The 15,343-nt window shown below is 33.5% G+C and overlaps 2 protein-coding genes across 2 annotated transcripts; one reads left to right on the forward strand and one right to left on the reverse strand.

Moving 5' to 3' along the window:
- Nucleotides 1-1,871: 1,871 nt before the first annotated feature.
- LOC125834376 (homeobox-leucine zipper protein ANTHOCYANINLESS 2-like) lies at nt 1,872-7,689 on the forward strand. Its single transcript, XM_049513526.1, has 6 exons — nt 1,872-2,129; nt 2,251-2,352; nt 2,460-2,672; nt 6,577-6,739; nt 6,832-7,193; nt 7,297-7,689. Exons 1-6 carry the CDS (start codon nt 1,872-1,874, stop codon nt 7,687-7,689), a joined length of 1,491 nt encoding a protein of 496 aa, XP_049369483.1.
- Nucleotides 7,690-9,792: 2,103 nt separating this feature from the next.
- LOC125834353 (remorin-like) lies at nt 9,793-14,776 on the reverse strand. Its single transcript, XM_049513506.1, has 5 exons — nt 14,512-14,776; nt 10,993-11,034; nt 10,812-10,899; nt 10,351-10,432; nt 9,793-10,156 (listed from the first exon to the last, which is right to left on the reverse strand). Exons 1-5 carry the CDS (start codon nt 14,657-14,659, stop codon nt 9,959-9,961), a joined length of 558 nt encoding a protein of 185 aa, XP_049369463.1. The 5' UTR covers nt 14,660-14,776; the 3' UTR covers nt 9,793-9,958.
- Between the last annotated feature and the right edge of the window lie 567 nt (nt 14,777-15,343).

Genomic DNA, 15,343 nt, shown 5'->3' on the forward strand with positions numbered 1-15,343 from the left:
CCTGTTCTTACCAAATTTGGAGAGTAGCTTTCCAAAATTATTGACTTAACTATGGTTACGATTCTTGTCAATGTAATATAACCTTGACCTTTAATAATTAAAAATAGAACACATACTTCTAATCTATAAGTGTACTTAACTAAACTGAGAAAGATATAACCAAGGGGAGCCAAATTCTTCAAGGTGGGCACATTTCTCCTACCAGCATATCCAAAACCTGTAGTATATATAGATATTACTAGTTACATTTTCTTTATTACCATTCTAAAGTTGCTTCAGTGGGTTAATCAATTTGTTCTATTTTTGAGTCTACCTTTAGATTTCTCCAACTACTGAGCGAGACGTGGTGGTGCCACTATATGTAAGCTATTAATTTGCTCTCATTTCATTTTTTTTGTTCCTGTTTGCAAGATATTTGTGAAATTATAAAATTAATTACGGTATAGATACCCTTTATATATGTATGTCAAGATCCCATCCATCAACAGTTGGTATATGTGTATATATATATATACACGTGCGCCCAATCAATTGCTGATGGAATCTTGACATATATAAGAGAGATATTCATAGATCTCAAAATCTGAAACTTTTTATAAATGTTTATAATTATTTCATGATTTTTTTTATCAATTTAAAAAGGTGATGGTCATTTTCATTTGTACACGACCTTTGGTTCAGAATATACCATTGAACAACAGCAGAAAAAAATGATTTTGTGGTGAGCCTATTTTTTTTGGTCAAAATTTTGACCCATTGGGCCAGGTTTATTATAAATATGAAATTAAAAAAATTTAAAAAATAACCAAATAAAGTTGTTTGACTAGTCCTAGTCCAAATGATCAAACCAAGATCCAAAAAGTAAAGGACAAGAAAATGCTAAAATTAGAAGTTGGAAATAATATATCAGGGGCCCGTTTGGGCCCAAGTTTTATTTGGAAATATTTGGAAAAAACTTGAGAAAAATTAAGCGGTTGGCGATTGGTCACATGACTTGGCAAGTTTTTTTTGCCAAGAATCCCAAGTTCTCAACTACCAGAAAAACTAATTTTTTGGAACTTAGAGAAATATTTGGGAACTTTTAAATATTCAAAAATTATCTCAAACTTTTATATTTTATAAAAAATACTCATCATTTATTACTTCCTACTAATATATATCTATAGGAATAGTTTGTTACTACCTCCTTTAAAAATGTTCGAGTTCTAATTTGAATGATAAAATTGAGAAAAAAAGAACAATTTTTTTTTAATATATTGTAATTATAACCGAACCAAATTTATATCCATTAATGTATTGCTCTTGCCTATATTATTATTATTTTGTTGTTGTTGATTTTTATCAATTATGTTACAAGGTTATTTGAATGGAACATATTCATTATAAATAGATAATACAAACTTATGTGTATTTTTAATAGTTTTTAGAACTTATGGGTATAAATCATATTTTTTGAAATAGTCAAATATATTTGGGAAAACTTGGGGCCAAACACAGGGTGTTAACTTGGGAAAAACATGTCCCAAATATTATTTGACAAAAATACTTGAAAACTTGAGGCCAAACGCTAGCTAGATGTTGTCCGCTCTTCCACGGGGTTGTTTTTGTGATATCATTGAATTTAAAAAAAAACACTTTAATATAAGATATATATGAGGTCTCTTCAAAAATCGTATGATAAGACAATAATTTAAGATTCACAAATAAAAAATATTTCAATAAAAATGTATTTTATCTGGTCGTAAACTTATTCATTATGAATCTAAATTGCGTAAAGTCAATAAATTGGAATAATCCATGTTTTTAATTTTTTTTATGGTTTGTTTATAAGTTTCAATGTATTTTTAGTGAACATTGAAATAGTGGAGGAAATGGAGTATGATAAGTCGGTGTTGATGAATCATTCTTTGGCTGCAATGAATGAGCTGCTAAAGTTGGCCATGATTGATGAACCTCTCTGGGTCAGAAGCTTGGATGGAAGTGTAGAGACACTAAATGTTGAGGAATATGCCCGATCATTCACCCAATTTAATTGCATGAAATCTAGAGATTTCAGAACGGATGGCACAAGAGCATCTCGTAGAATGATTAATAATGGTCTGACATTAATGGAGATATTGATGGATAAGGTACGTAGGTTGGTTCTCCATCCTATATTCAGGTGTTTTTCTTATGTAATTCACATATTTCTTTGATTTTTGCTTCACATCTCGTAGTAACCTTTCAAATGTATTGTTTTTCTACATGTAGAATCTATGGATGGAGATGTTTCCATGCATTATCGGAAAAACATCTACTGTTGATGTGATTTCAACTAGTATAGGTGGAAGCAAGAGTGGTATTCTACAATTGGTATTTCTTTTTTTACCATTATAGTACTTATTATTTTTCTAACAAGTTACACATCTCATTTATCCTATTATTTCATGCACTAAGAGTTTGAAAGTATTGATTTGCAGATTAACACTGAATTACAAATGATTTCTGATTTGGTTTCTGTTCGAGAAATAACATTTCTTCGCTACTGCCACCAATACGCGAAAGATATTTGGGTTATAGTGGATGTGTCCGTTGACATGATAAATAAAGGTGCACAACAATGTGAAATTAGGAATTGTCTGAGGCTTCCTTCTGGTTGTGTTGTGCAAGATCTGCTTAATGGTTACTCCAAGGTAATTAAACTTAAATTGTCTTTTTCATTTTGCTTCCCATGTAGACCTCCATAATTTCTCTAAATTTAATGATCTATGTTTCTTAATTTGCATTGATTTTCTTCTTATTGATTTAATTTTTTAAAGTAAGACACATCGTAGTGTTTTGCCCTTTTTTGGTGGATATTGTCGGCTCATTCAATATTTAGGGTTTGTAGTATTTCTTCTCTTGACATTTGTTTCTCCTTGGCGTGTTAATTTTGAGAAGGATTCAGTAGGATAATGTTATGACCTCAATCGAGATCAAAATTCAATTACAGAATTTAAACAATCAACACAACAAGTTTTTTGAGGCAATTTTCTGCTATATGTTTTGAATGAGAAATATTGAACTCAAATGAACAAGAAATACTATCTATTAAAAGAAAACAAGCCAATAGTGAACTCAATTAGTGATAGAATCTGCAGAAGAAAAAGATGAGGAGAGAATCAGATTTAGATAGATGAGAAGAGAAAGGAATTTGGGATAGAGAAGAACATGAGGAAGGAATTGGAATTACCAGATTTGAGTTAGCCTTCTCTCTCCTATGTGATGTGTATATATAACCGTCTATCCATGTGGCACGATCTCGTCCCTTGAGTTTTATTTAAATGAAATAAATCTTGACCCTTCAATCTTTTAATTTCCCTGTTAGTGGTTTTCTTTCCCGAGTTTGAATCTTAATTAACAACAACATTTTATTAGCTACGATTGAGATTATAACATACCCTCCGTCTTCAAATGATCCTTGTCCTCAAGGATCAAGACTAAAATTAGGGAAGGTGGTGCGTAAGTGTTGGTAGTCCTCCCATGTAGCGTCTTCAGGAGGAAGGTTTGACCATTGAACTAACATCTTTACAATAACAACATTGTTCTGCTTAACCATTTGCCTTTGCAGAATGGCAACTGGTTGCATGATGAACTGACCATCAGCTTCACTGTTAGGCAGAGATGATTGAACCACTACACGATTTCCCACTTTCTTTTTGAGTAATGGGACATGGAAAATAGGGTGGACCTTAGATTCAGGTAGTAATACTAGTTTGTAAGCCACATTACCAATCCTAGCAATAACCAAATAGGGACCATAATATTTAGAGTTGAGCTTAAGGTTCCTCCTTAGTGCTAATGATGTTTGTTTGTATGGCTGCAACTTCAAATATACTAAATCGCCCACTGCAACCTCTCTATCAGTCTTTCTATTATCAGCAAAGAACAACATCCTGGCTTGAGCTGCATGTAAGTTATCCTTGAGTAATTGTGAAAATTGTTGCCACTGTATGATCACATCTTCAGCAACTTGCACTACATTTTCTAATAAAGGTCCGATACATAGCTGAGGGGGTGTATACCCATAAAGAGCTTTAAAAGGGGTACACTTCAACCCTGTATGAAAATTAGTATTACACCACCATTCAGTTGCTGCTGATAGCCATTGTTTACAGTGGTTAGGCTTGCTTACCACCATGCATCTTAAGTAGTTTTCCAAGCACTTGTTAACCCTTTCTGTTTTACCATCACTTTAAGGGTGATATGCAGAACTATAATTGAGTTGAGTGTCCAGTAAGTTGAATAGAGCTCATCAGAAGTTGCTCAGAAACACCTTGTCCTATTAGTCACAATAGACTCCGGAGTACCACGTAGGCTATGTATCCTTTTCCAAAAGATAGAAGCAACAGTAGCAGTAGTATATGGGTGTGATAGTGCTATGAAGTGGGCATAATTAGTAAATTTGTCAACCGCCACTAATATGACATCTTTAGACTTAGACTTGGGAAGACCTTCCACAAAGTCCATACTAATATGCCACCATGCTTGATTTGGAACAAGTAAGCAACAATCCCGGATAAGTTGCATTATCATCCTTATTCTTATGGCATACATTACATTTGGACACATAATCATTTGTTGCTTAGACAAGGCATCAACTACTCTATTTTCTGCACCTTTCTTGTACTGAACCTCGTAATCAAGCCCTAATAGCTTGGTTAAACCCTTTTGCTGAATAGCTGAGGTTACCTTTTGTTCCTGTAGATATTTTAAGCTATGATGGTCAGTCTGCACCACAAAGTGCTTGAGCAGGAGATAGTGTCTCCACTTATTCACAACACTTAACAAAGCCATGTACTCCTTCTCATAAATAGACTTTCCTCAGTGCTTGGGTGTCAACATCTTACTAAAATAAGCAATTGGTCTTCCCTTCTTTATAAGTACTGCACCAATGCCTCCATGATTGACATCAGTCTCAACGACAAACTCCTGTGAATAGTTTGGAAGTGCGAGCACATATGTGGTGCTCATAGCTGTCTTAAGGGCTTCAAATGCTATTCCTGCCTCTAGATCCCATTTGAAGGCGCATCCTGTTTTAACAAATCAGTGAGGGGCCTATTGATAGTACCATAATTAACAATATATTTCCTGTAGTTGCCAGTAAGACCAGTAAATCCTCCAAGTGCTTTGAGTGTTTTTGGTCTAGGCCACTCGACCATGGCTCTAATTTTGAGAGGATCAGTAGCTACACCTTTCCTAGTAATAACATGCCCCAAGTAGGATAATGTTATGATGTCAATCGAGATCAAACTCCAATTACAGAATTTAAACAATCAGCACAACAAGTTTTTTGGGGCAATTTTATGCTATATATTGGAAGAAAAATATTGAACTCAAATGAACAAGAAATACTATCTATTAAAAGAAAACAAGCCAATAGTGAACTCCATTAGTGATAGAATCTACAGAAGAAATTGATGAGGAGAGAATCAAATTTAAATAGATGAAAGAGAAAGGAATTTGGGAGAGAGAAGAACATAAGGAAGGAATTGGAATTACTAGATTTCAATTAGCCTTCTCTCTCCTATGTGATGTGTATATATAACCGTTTGTTTATGTGGCATGATCTCGTCCCTTGAGCTTTATTTAAATGAAATAAATCTCGGCCCTTCAACCTTTTAATTTCCCTGTTAATGGCTTATACTCTTTCCCGAGTTCGAATCGTGACAACAACATTTTATTAGCTAGGATTGAGATCATAACAGATACTTTAAAAGTGGTATCCTAATAATTTCAACCTTATATTGGTATTTTATGTTTGAAAATGATTCTATAATTCGTGAAAATACACTATCATCTAATTTCATAATGCAACACTTTTTGTTGGAATGATTAGTATAACTGACCATTAGAAATGAGTTTATCGAGGAGTATTATATGTCTTGAATTTACTAATTTATGATCTTTGCATGAAGGTAAGACATTTTTATTTTCATTTCTAATGCATAAGTTACGTTGATGTATATTTCTCTCATCTCCACAGCAGATGGTTGATATCCCACACCTTTCTTGGGCTGTATTTTGTGCATTAGTTTTCATAAGGTATACTAATTCATTTTGTTGATCATTTTAATTAGTTTATCTGGATTATACTTTATTTTATCAAAAATAAGAAAAATTAGGTTTCATCTAGTTTTGATGAATGCAACTATTTAGTAATTGTATAAAATATACCAACATGAGTTGTGGTGCAGCGGTGGGACTGCTCCACCCTTAATCAGAGGTCTCGTATTTGAGCCCCGGATATAGAGAAAACCTTGTTGGGAACGTCACCCCTAAATGAGCCCTAAAATTGTGTGGAATACGTTTTGCCCTGTCTCCTCCCTAAGGAACCAAGTACTGTGCAGACTCTTTCCTCCCATATTTATTGTTAAGACCACTAGGGCTCTTTTCGAAGGATACATCCCTTGAGGTTGAGTCCTTGTTTGATGGTTGAGTTTTCTAAGTTGTCTACATCAACGATCATCGATCTTTGATTAATAATTTGGTCAACATATCACGCAAGCTCATATATTTTTATTTAGTTGTCTTGCAAAATTGATGTAATATTTTCAGGTAACTTGGATCGAGCACATGAAATATAATGAAAATGTTGTCCACCATCTGTATCGCCCTATGGTCAGGTCAGGTCTTGGTTTTGGCGCACAAAGGTGGATGGCTACTTTGCAAAGGCAATCTGAATTTTTGGGATTAATGAGGTCATTCAATGACCCCACAGGTAACCATGCATGTCCCATTATTGTTCCATTTGTTTACACTTTTGATTACTAACAAGAATTTTGGATTCTGATGAGGTTTTATTTGTGGCAGTTGGTTTAAATGGTGAGAAAAATGTAGGAATGTTGGCTCAACGCATGACTCACAACTTTTGTGCAGGGGTTTGTGGAACCACTCACCAATGGAAAATAATTCAATTATCAAAGGGTAAAGATGTTAAATTGATGAAGAGAAACAATATTAGTGACCTCGGTGAACCTAGTGGTACAGTGTTGAGTGCCACAAAGACCATCTGGTTGCCCGTGAAACATCAACGTTTGTTTGAATTCCTTATAAATGAACAAACGAGGAGTCAATGGGATGTCTTATCCAATATTAGTGATTTCATGAAACTAATGGTCTACATTCCCAAGGATCACAATATTGATAATAACATCTCTCTTTTCCATGTTAATGTGAGTGATTAATTATTGTATTTTTTAGAAACATGATAGGATCAATTCTTTTTTACTAATCATTGATTTATAAATAACCTATTATTTTGTTTTGGACTTGTAGGGGGGTGACACCAGTACTAATAAAAAAAACATGATGATCTTGCAAGATACTTGCACGGACGCAACAGGATCCCTTTTAGTATATGCAACAATGGATTCACTAGCAATGAATGTGGTGAAGAAAAAAGGGGACCCTTCTGGTGTGGCTCTCTTTCCATGTGGAATTGCAATTGTTCCTGATTCTTTCCAAGATTATAATACGGCAAATAACTTCAACAGAATTCTTGGAGAGAATGATAATGGATTCTGTGGTGGATCACTTGTGACCATTGGGTTCCAAATGTTGGTGAAAACCTTTCATTCTAAAAAGCACACTATAGAGTCAGCCAAAAAAGCAAATGGAATCATCTCTGGTATAATTAACGGGATCAAAACTTCTCTCAAGTGCAAGTGATAATCCAAGACGAAATGCATTACTTCTTTTGAGTCGATGGAGGTAGTTTTAAGAGTAGCCTGTTTTAGCTATATATGTCTTTTTGTCAAAAGATGAGATACTAGATGAATTTGTGTTCCTTTTTTGATCCTGAACTGAATAATGTTTGTTTACATAGACATTCTCATTTTTTGTGGTTCACTGCTCATTTGACTTTGTTATACTATGTCATGTCTTGATCTCCAATCAACTTGATAATCGAATGAGTGAAAATTGGCATAGGTCTGACCGTCTGAATCTCAAATTTGGAGGTAAATTCTACCATTTGAGTGTGATAACATATATAGTAAAGTGTCATGGTGCAGTTATGTAAACTGCTCTTGTTATCATTTTCTTAAGTTAATCATGAAATAGGATATTTAGCATTTAATTCTCATCACGTTCTTCCACCAAATCAACCAGCAGGGCATGTTTGTTTTGGCTGAAACTCAAGCTACTCTCTACTTTGTGATAAGTTATGTTTTTGAACTACGTAGTTGTTAGCATTTTTAGCATATACTAGAGAAGCGCGGGTGAAAAAAGATCTTATTAAATTCATGATATGATCCTCTCTTTTAAACATACACTAGGGATCGTAGTGAGCTGTTGTTGCGTCTCTTTGCATGGATGTGTTACCAATGCCTCTAGTTCCTTCCCAGGTTGTGGTAGCAATGCAAGTAGTTAGATAATTACACATGTATAAACACATAACACAACTTTATATTTTTGACAAACAATTCCAAGTTTCTCATGACAACATTAAGCTCGTTACAATTAGATATAGGGCTGCTACGGATTGATGTACAGTCATAAAATTTAATTGGAAGTATTGTAGCCTTCTTGGATCAAGTTTAAAGAATTTTAAGATAGAATTAACTTCAGCTGCGATGGCATCACAAATTGAGAAAAGAACTTATCCAATGGAAACAGAGGGAATAAAACTGTAGAAGGCGTAAAGGTAAGCATTAGGTGGCATGGGATAAGCCCTAAAGAAGAAGGGGGACAAGGTTTCAGATATTTAAAAGGCGTATCGAATGCCCTTTTTGCCAAACTATGGTGGACTTTCAGAACATCCACTTCCTCACTATATAGCACTTATATGTGGAATAAATACAGCAAAGGAAATTAGAAGTACAAAATTAACAAAGGAAAACGTTGTAAGTTGTAATATTGATAAACTAGCCAATAAATTAGTCAGATGCTTGGGTAGGTTGTCCACTTTACACCTCCTTGGGGCTTGGGGTATGGCTCTTCCTAGATCCTATGTGAGCGCAAGAAGCTTCATGCACCGAGGTGCCTATTATTTAATTTTACCTTTAGTTTTTGAAGAATATTCGTTTATGTTGAGATCCATTATCTAAAAAGGTTATGTATAAATAGGTGGTCTCAGATAGCACAACATTTGGCTGGACGAACAGATAATGTATCTAAAGAAAGTTGGCAAAAAAGAAGAAAATTTAGATGGAGTATCTTCTCCTTCCAGAAATTCTAGTTTGGACTCGTTTGCACACCTGATAGAAGGTTCATTATTCTTAGCAGATACAGATTATTTGCTGTATTATTCGATGAGTGGCTTTAGCTAAGATCAATTTAATGATCAGAACTCAGATCTTTCCAAGAATAGTTTTGGTTACAACAATTAAGAGTTCCTAGATGCTTTCATGCATGATTTATTTATGAGTGAAGGGGTTGACAATGAAATAGTAGATGATGATATGTTTCAAGCACAACACGAGTTTGAAGATCACATGTCTGCTGCAAATAGATTTGATGAATTGTTATCTGGTGAATTCAACATAAATGGTGATGTGATCAATGTCATATGAGTCATTTATATAATCATCTTTAGGGATAAATTACTTCCTATTGAATTGTTAGTGTAAATAGTTTCCCCTTAAGCATGATACTGCAGTTGTATCTTTCTGCAGTAATTTGACAATCGCGGTAAGCACACAACAACCTTGTAATAAGGGATTCATTTTGTGTCTAATTTCAAATCTTTTGAATTAAGAGGCTTCTTTTGGAGTTGGCCACATTGCTAATATAGTAGGTTTCTTTCAATACAATTCCAGAGATAATTTTCACCAGTTTTTATATACACTCGGATACATTGTTATGCACTCGTAATAACGAAAGCAATAGATTCCACAAGGCTTAAGCACACAATGTTTCTAATGCAAAGAAATTCTCAATCCACAAACTTCACTATACGACTTTTATAACCAGTGATACAAATCTAGTATTTTCCACTTCAGAAACATCCAAGGAGTGGTTTCTTTGGAGAACTTCCAGTGGCCCGACATTTTGCTGCCATCTCCTCTGCGGTAAGAAGATCTTCTCCACGTTTAGCTTCAGTTATCGCTCTTTTTTCTTCTGCTGACTTGTGGACTAGAGCAATCTTGTTTTTCAGTTTCTCAATGTACTCTGCCTTCTTTTTCAACAATTGCTCCTGCTCAGCCACAAGATGTGTAAGGTTAAAACAACCACAAATATGAACTTCGGAAGCTAAAATGCAACCACAAATATGGTTATTAAAGACAACGATATCTCTCTGGGACTTATAATAACAAAATCACCAGATGATGTAACCATAATAACTCGTTAGATTATCGCACATAGCAAAATAGAAGGATGACTTCTCACCTCAGTCCTTTTTAGCTCAGCCTCCAAGCTTGCTTTCTTGCTGTTCTCCCATGCAAGAATTTCAGACCGCTTTTTCTGAGCTCTGTCAACAAATTGGGGAAAAAACAGATTCAAATTACCAACTGTACTGAAATTTATGAGTAAAAACATTTCCTGAGACACGTACTTATCCTGTAATTCGGCTTAAAAAAAACTTTAATCTTTGGTCTCAAATTTGAGTCATTACTGAATATAAATACTACCATAGAAAAGCAGGTCTCTCACATACCATAACTAAGTGAAACAATTGGCATACAGTTGATAATTTCACTTCAAGAAATAACTAATAAAATGGCTTCAAGACAGTAACTATCCACAATCAACAAAAATTGTCTTTTGAGGCATGTCAAATTCAATATTCAATCACTTTGTAGTTCTAACACCTCAACATGTAAATGAAAATGCGCAATTTCATAACATACTTGTTTTCAGCTTTTGATTTCTCACTTTCTTCCCATGCTTTGATTAGCGACAATCTCTTCTCTGTCGTTAACCGAGCAAGAGTTGCATCTGAAGATTATATATGCAAATTAGTTTTCATTGAGCTGTAGAGTGATTGAGAAGAAAAAAAAAAGTATAACACAATAAAACAATCGCACGTACCTCTGTCAATAGATCCCTTTTTCTCAACGGGTACCAGCGCTTCTGCCAAGGACATAAAATTCATATAAAGACGTTAGACAAAGACTATACTAAAGTCTAATGTAGTATGGATTATAGTTGCTCTAAGTGAACTCCACTAATACAGATGAGGGAGTAGATCTTTAGAATATTACTTTAACATGGAAACTTTGTAAGTGAAAGAGTGGGAGGAAGGAAAAAAATTTGAGTCATCTGAAATGAATCTATGTTGATCATTTAAATTGCCAATGGATTATCAGAAACACCATAGCTTGATAAAATTAGAGGAGTACCACAACTAAAAAAAGTTTGACAACTAAAGAAAGAGAGGCGGGCACATGTTGTACAAACACAATCAACTTATTTGGTTGAAGTTAGCACAAAAGGTATATGAAAATACATAAAATATGAGTTCAGTAGGGTAATAGGACCCTAGTTAGGTTGATTGTGTTTGTACAACATGCGCCTGCCACAAGATAATGAATTAGTGATAATGTGAGCAAGAATTTGAGCAGCTTTAAATTTGATATTCATAACCTCCAAATATTTAATCTAAAAGTTTATGATAACTTTTGGTATTCCTTCATTTTTATCTATATAAATTCATCTTTTTTGTTTCATGAAATCCTTACCCAAGATTAGCATTTTTATTCTATAGTTAAAGTAAATGGTTGGCTATGGGAGAAGGAGTTTATAAGAGTTCAGAAAATTCTATACTAATTTTGTATTAATTTTCCCATCTATATTATTATTATTGATCAAAGAGTTAAGAAGGATGTATAATCTACATTTTTTCTTCTCAGTTTTTTTTTTTTGGGTGTGTGCGTTTTTTCTCAATTAAACTTTTGATTTAGTTTCCTTTGAATGTTTTATTGTCGTAAGTCTATACTCTTATTAATTTGGGCTTAAATTAACCATTGTGACTTTATTAAAAGTTTACTAACTATAAACCAAAGTTCAAAAGTTACAGTTTGTTGCTTAAAAAGAATTAATTTGAAATACGCCCTTGATTTGGTATTTTTTTTTTGTCATATTATTAAAAAATTATTTGTAGTTGTTACATTTTATTATTCATTATATACATGTTTTCATAGAATTTTAGTCATTCTAACATATTGATGAAATTCACATGGAACACACGTGCGAAACACGTGTCCAAAAACTAGTTAAGTGAATGAATTTGTACTTTAATTTATTTAACTAACCGACATATCAATAATTAATTGTATTTTCCTCTTTAACAACTAATAATACATTATCAGTTCACACTTTTGTCGTTTTTCCTAAAACCTCCACTTTAGTAATTGCTAAGTATACACAAAAGAAAATCTTAGATAATTTTAGACTTTTCGTCATGGTTACATCTCTGCTTTAGTGCTTTATAGATTTTGTAAGAAATTGTTTTGATACTTTTTTTGTTTGCTTATCTTCCATTTTACAAAGTTTGTATAGATTGAAATTAATTTTAAATGCTTAATTGTATACTAACTATGATTCATGTCATCTATACTATTTGTATGAGACACGTGCAACGCACTGGACACGTGCGTTGCACGTGTGTCTCATACAAATAGTATAGATGAAATGAATCATAGACACTAGTATATATATAGCAAATGCATCTTCTAAATTTTTTCAATAATTTATTTTCTACTTCAACATTATATTATTTAATTTGTAGGTTACCTTATGTAAAGGACGACACATTACAAGTTAGATTTTAAACAAGATCACTCTCAATTTGCTTCAAGAGCAAATGGTAATGCTATTTTCCATTCAATGATAGAAGAATCACATTCAAGGGGTCAAGTTTCCAGAGATAAGGAGTTGGACCCAGTTAATTTCACAAAGCCTTTAATCAATAAACTAGATAAGCCTTTCATTTTTTAGAAATGTTGAAGCAGATGACGATCAAAATATGAACTTGGAATTGAAGCTTTACAGTATAGTCAAAGCATCCAGCTCTTACCAGAAATATTTGATTAAAAGGTTAGGGATTGTGTCCAATCAGGCCAATTTGGTATATATTGATAATACAAACCGAATTAATTTAAATTTGTCTTGCGTATAGTCTATTGATGGGGTAAGAACTCTTGATTAGAAGTTATTCATTCTTAGGGTTCAAATACGAGACTTCTACATAAGAGTGGATGAATCTCATTCATCTCAATGCTCATTGGTGGCATGTAAATGAAACACACACACCCGCACGCATACACACACACACGCACACACAATCTTAGATGATTTTAGACTTTTCATGATGGTTACATCTCTGCTTTAGTGCTTTATAAATTTTGTAACAAATTTTTTGCTTGTCTTCCATTTTACAAAGTTTGTATAGATTGAAATTAATTTTAAATGGTTAATTGTATACTTACTATGATTCATGTCATCTATACTATTTGTATGAGACACACGTGCGCACGTGTCTAGACGCTAGTATATATATATATATATATATATATATAACAAATGCATCTTGTAAACTGTGTCGATAAGTTATTTTCTACTTCAACATTATATTATTTAATTTGCAGGTTACCTTGTGTCAAGAACGACACATTTCAAGTTAGATTCTAAACAAGGTCACTCTCAATTTGCTTCAAGAGCAAATGGTCATGCTATTTTCCATTCAATGATTGAAGAATCACATTCAAGGGGTCAAGTGTATAAAGATAAGGAGTTGGACCCAGTTAATTTCACAAAGCCTTTAATCAAGAAATTAGATAAGCCTTTCATTTTAAAAAAATGTTAAAGCAGATGACGATCAAAATATGGACTTGAAATTGAAGCTTTAGAATATAGTCATAGGATCAAGGATGTTAATAACTCCTAAAAAGTGTTTCTCTTGTAGTGTTCACTCAAACTTAAATTTTTAATGGTGTTTTTCTGTATTAGTAGTATCTTAGTTGTCCTTCTTGTCATATCCACACCCCCCCCCCTCCCTTTTATTTTTTATTTGAGTAGAGTCTCTTTAATGTTGGTATTAATAAAGTTCAAAACTTCTTGAAACAAAAATTATTTTTCTTACCCTTCTTTTTATCAACATGTTCAAGGAATAACTCCTAATAAGAGTGTTTCTCAACTCTCCAATATTTTAAAAAATCAAACTGTTACCGAAACAACCAACCAGTAATCCATTACCGATAAATCAATAACTTTTTTCGATTTGGATTATTGATTTTGGTTCGATCTTGGTCATGTTTGTACATACAAACATAACTCATGACATCTCATAAAACCCCTTTCAAAATCAGAAATTCTGTACGAATTCAAACAAAAATATATTTCTACAGAACCCCTTACCGAAAGATACAATTAAACAAGAGGAATCTTAGTCACTCAGTTATTTGACTATCCAAACTTTCACCTTGTTGGTGAGAGTTCGATTTCCCAAAAAAGAGAATGTCACTTCTCTCAAAAGTCAGAGCACACACGAAATTCAGTCAGATAAAACAGAGAAACAGAAAACAGAGTCAAAAGGAAGAGATCAATTACTAGTTTCGGGTTCGACGATGACGAGAGCTTTGGAATCATCGGGTTTGTCTTCCAATTCTTTAGAAGGAGGTACAGTTGATAAGATGATGGCTTTCTCCTCTGCGACATGTTCAGCAGTCTCCACTTTCTTGGCTTCTTCTTCTCCCATATCTTAATCGAATTGCAGAATTGTAAGATTATATCAGAGAGTGGGGTTGAAGAGAAGATATGTGTAATTGATAGTTGAAATAAATGTTGCCTTTAGAATAAAGAGAAGAAGCTAGAGACAGAGTGGACACCCATTTGTATAAGCTTAGCTGGATTATGATTTGTACATTTGTTGTAAAGGACCCCATTTGTCAGCTGTCCCACTCCATTGACAACAGTCCCATAAACTTTTGCAAATATATAATCATGATTGATACAGTCGTTGGCCTAACTAAAATGATACGGGACAGGATGTCAAATTCAACTTTAAATAGTTTTTGGGATTTCCTTCCGGTGTTTGATATTCGCAATTGAGCTCGACTAATCTAGATTCATGTCAAGTAGGAACCCCTTAGCGGTAAAGCTCTCAAGGATTTTCTTTTCATATTAAAAACTCAAAACTGAAATATCTGATTAAGGGAGTAGCAGTATAGTCTCATTAACTACACTACATAAATTCAACTCTAAACGTGATTGGGCCATCCTTATACTTTTGGTTAATATTTGTGGTCCTCGCACTTAGTATCCAACAGGTGGAAGAAAAATATGATTAAAATATCTTTTTGTCAAGAATATAATGCAAAAATTACTTATATTTTGTAAAATCAAACTTAGAATAATAATACGAAACATGAAAGTAGACAAG

The sequence above is a fragment of the Solanum verrucosum genome, unplaced genomic scaffold (assembly GCF_900185275.1).
Source record: "Solanum verrucosum unplaced genomic scaffold, falcon-dt-bn FXZP01000279.1, whole genome shotgun sequence".
Classification (NCBI taxonomy): Eukaryota; Viridiplantae; Streptophyta; class Magnoliopsida; order Solanales; family Solanaceae; genus Solanum; species Solanum verrucosum.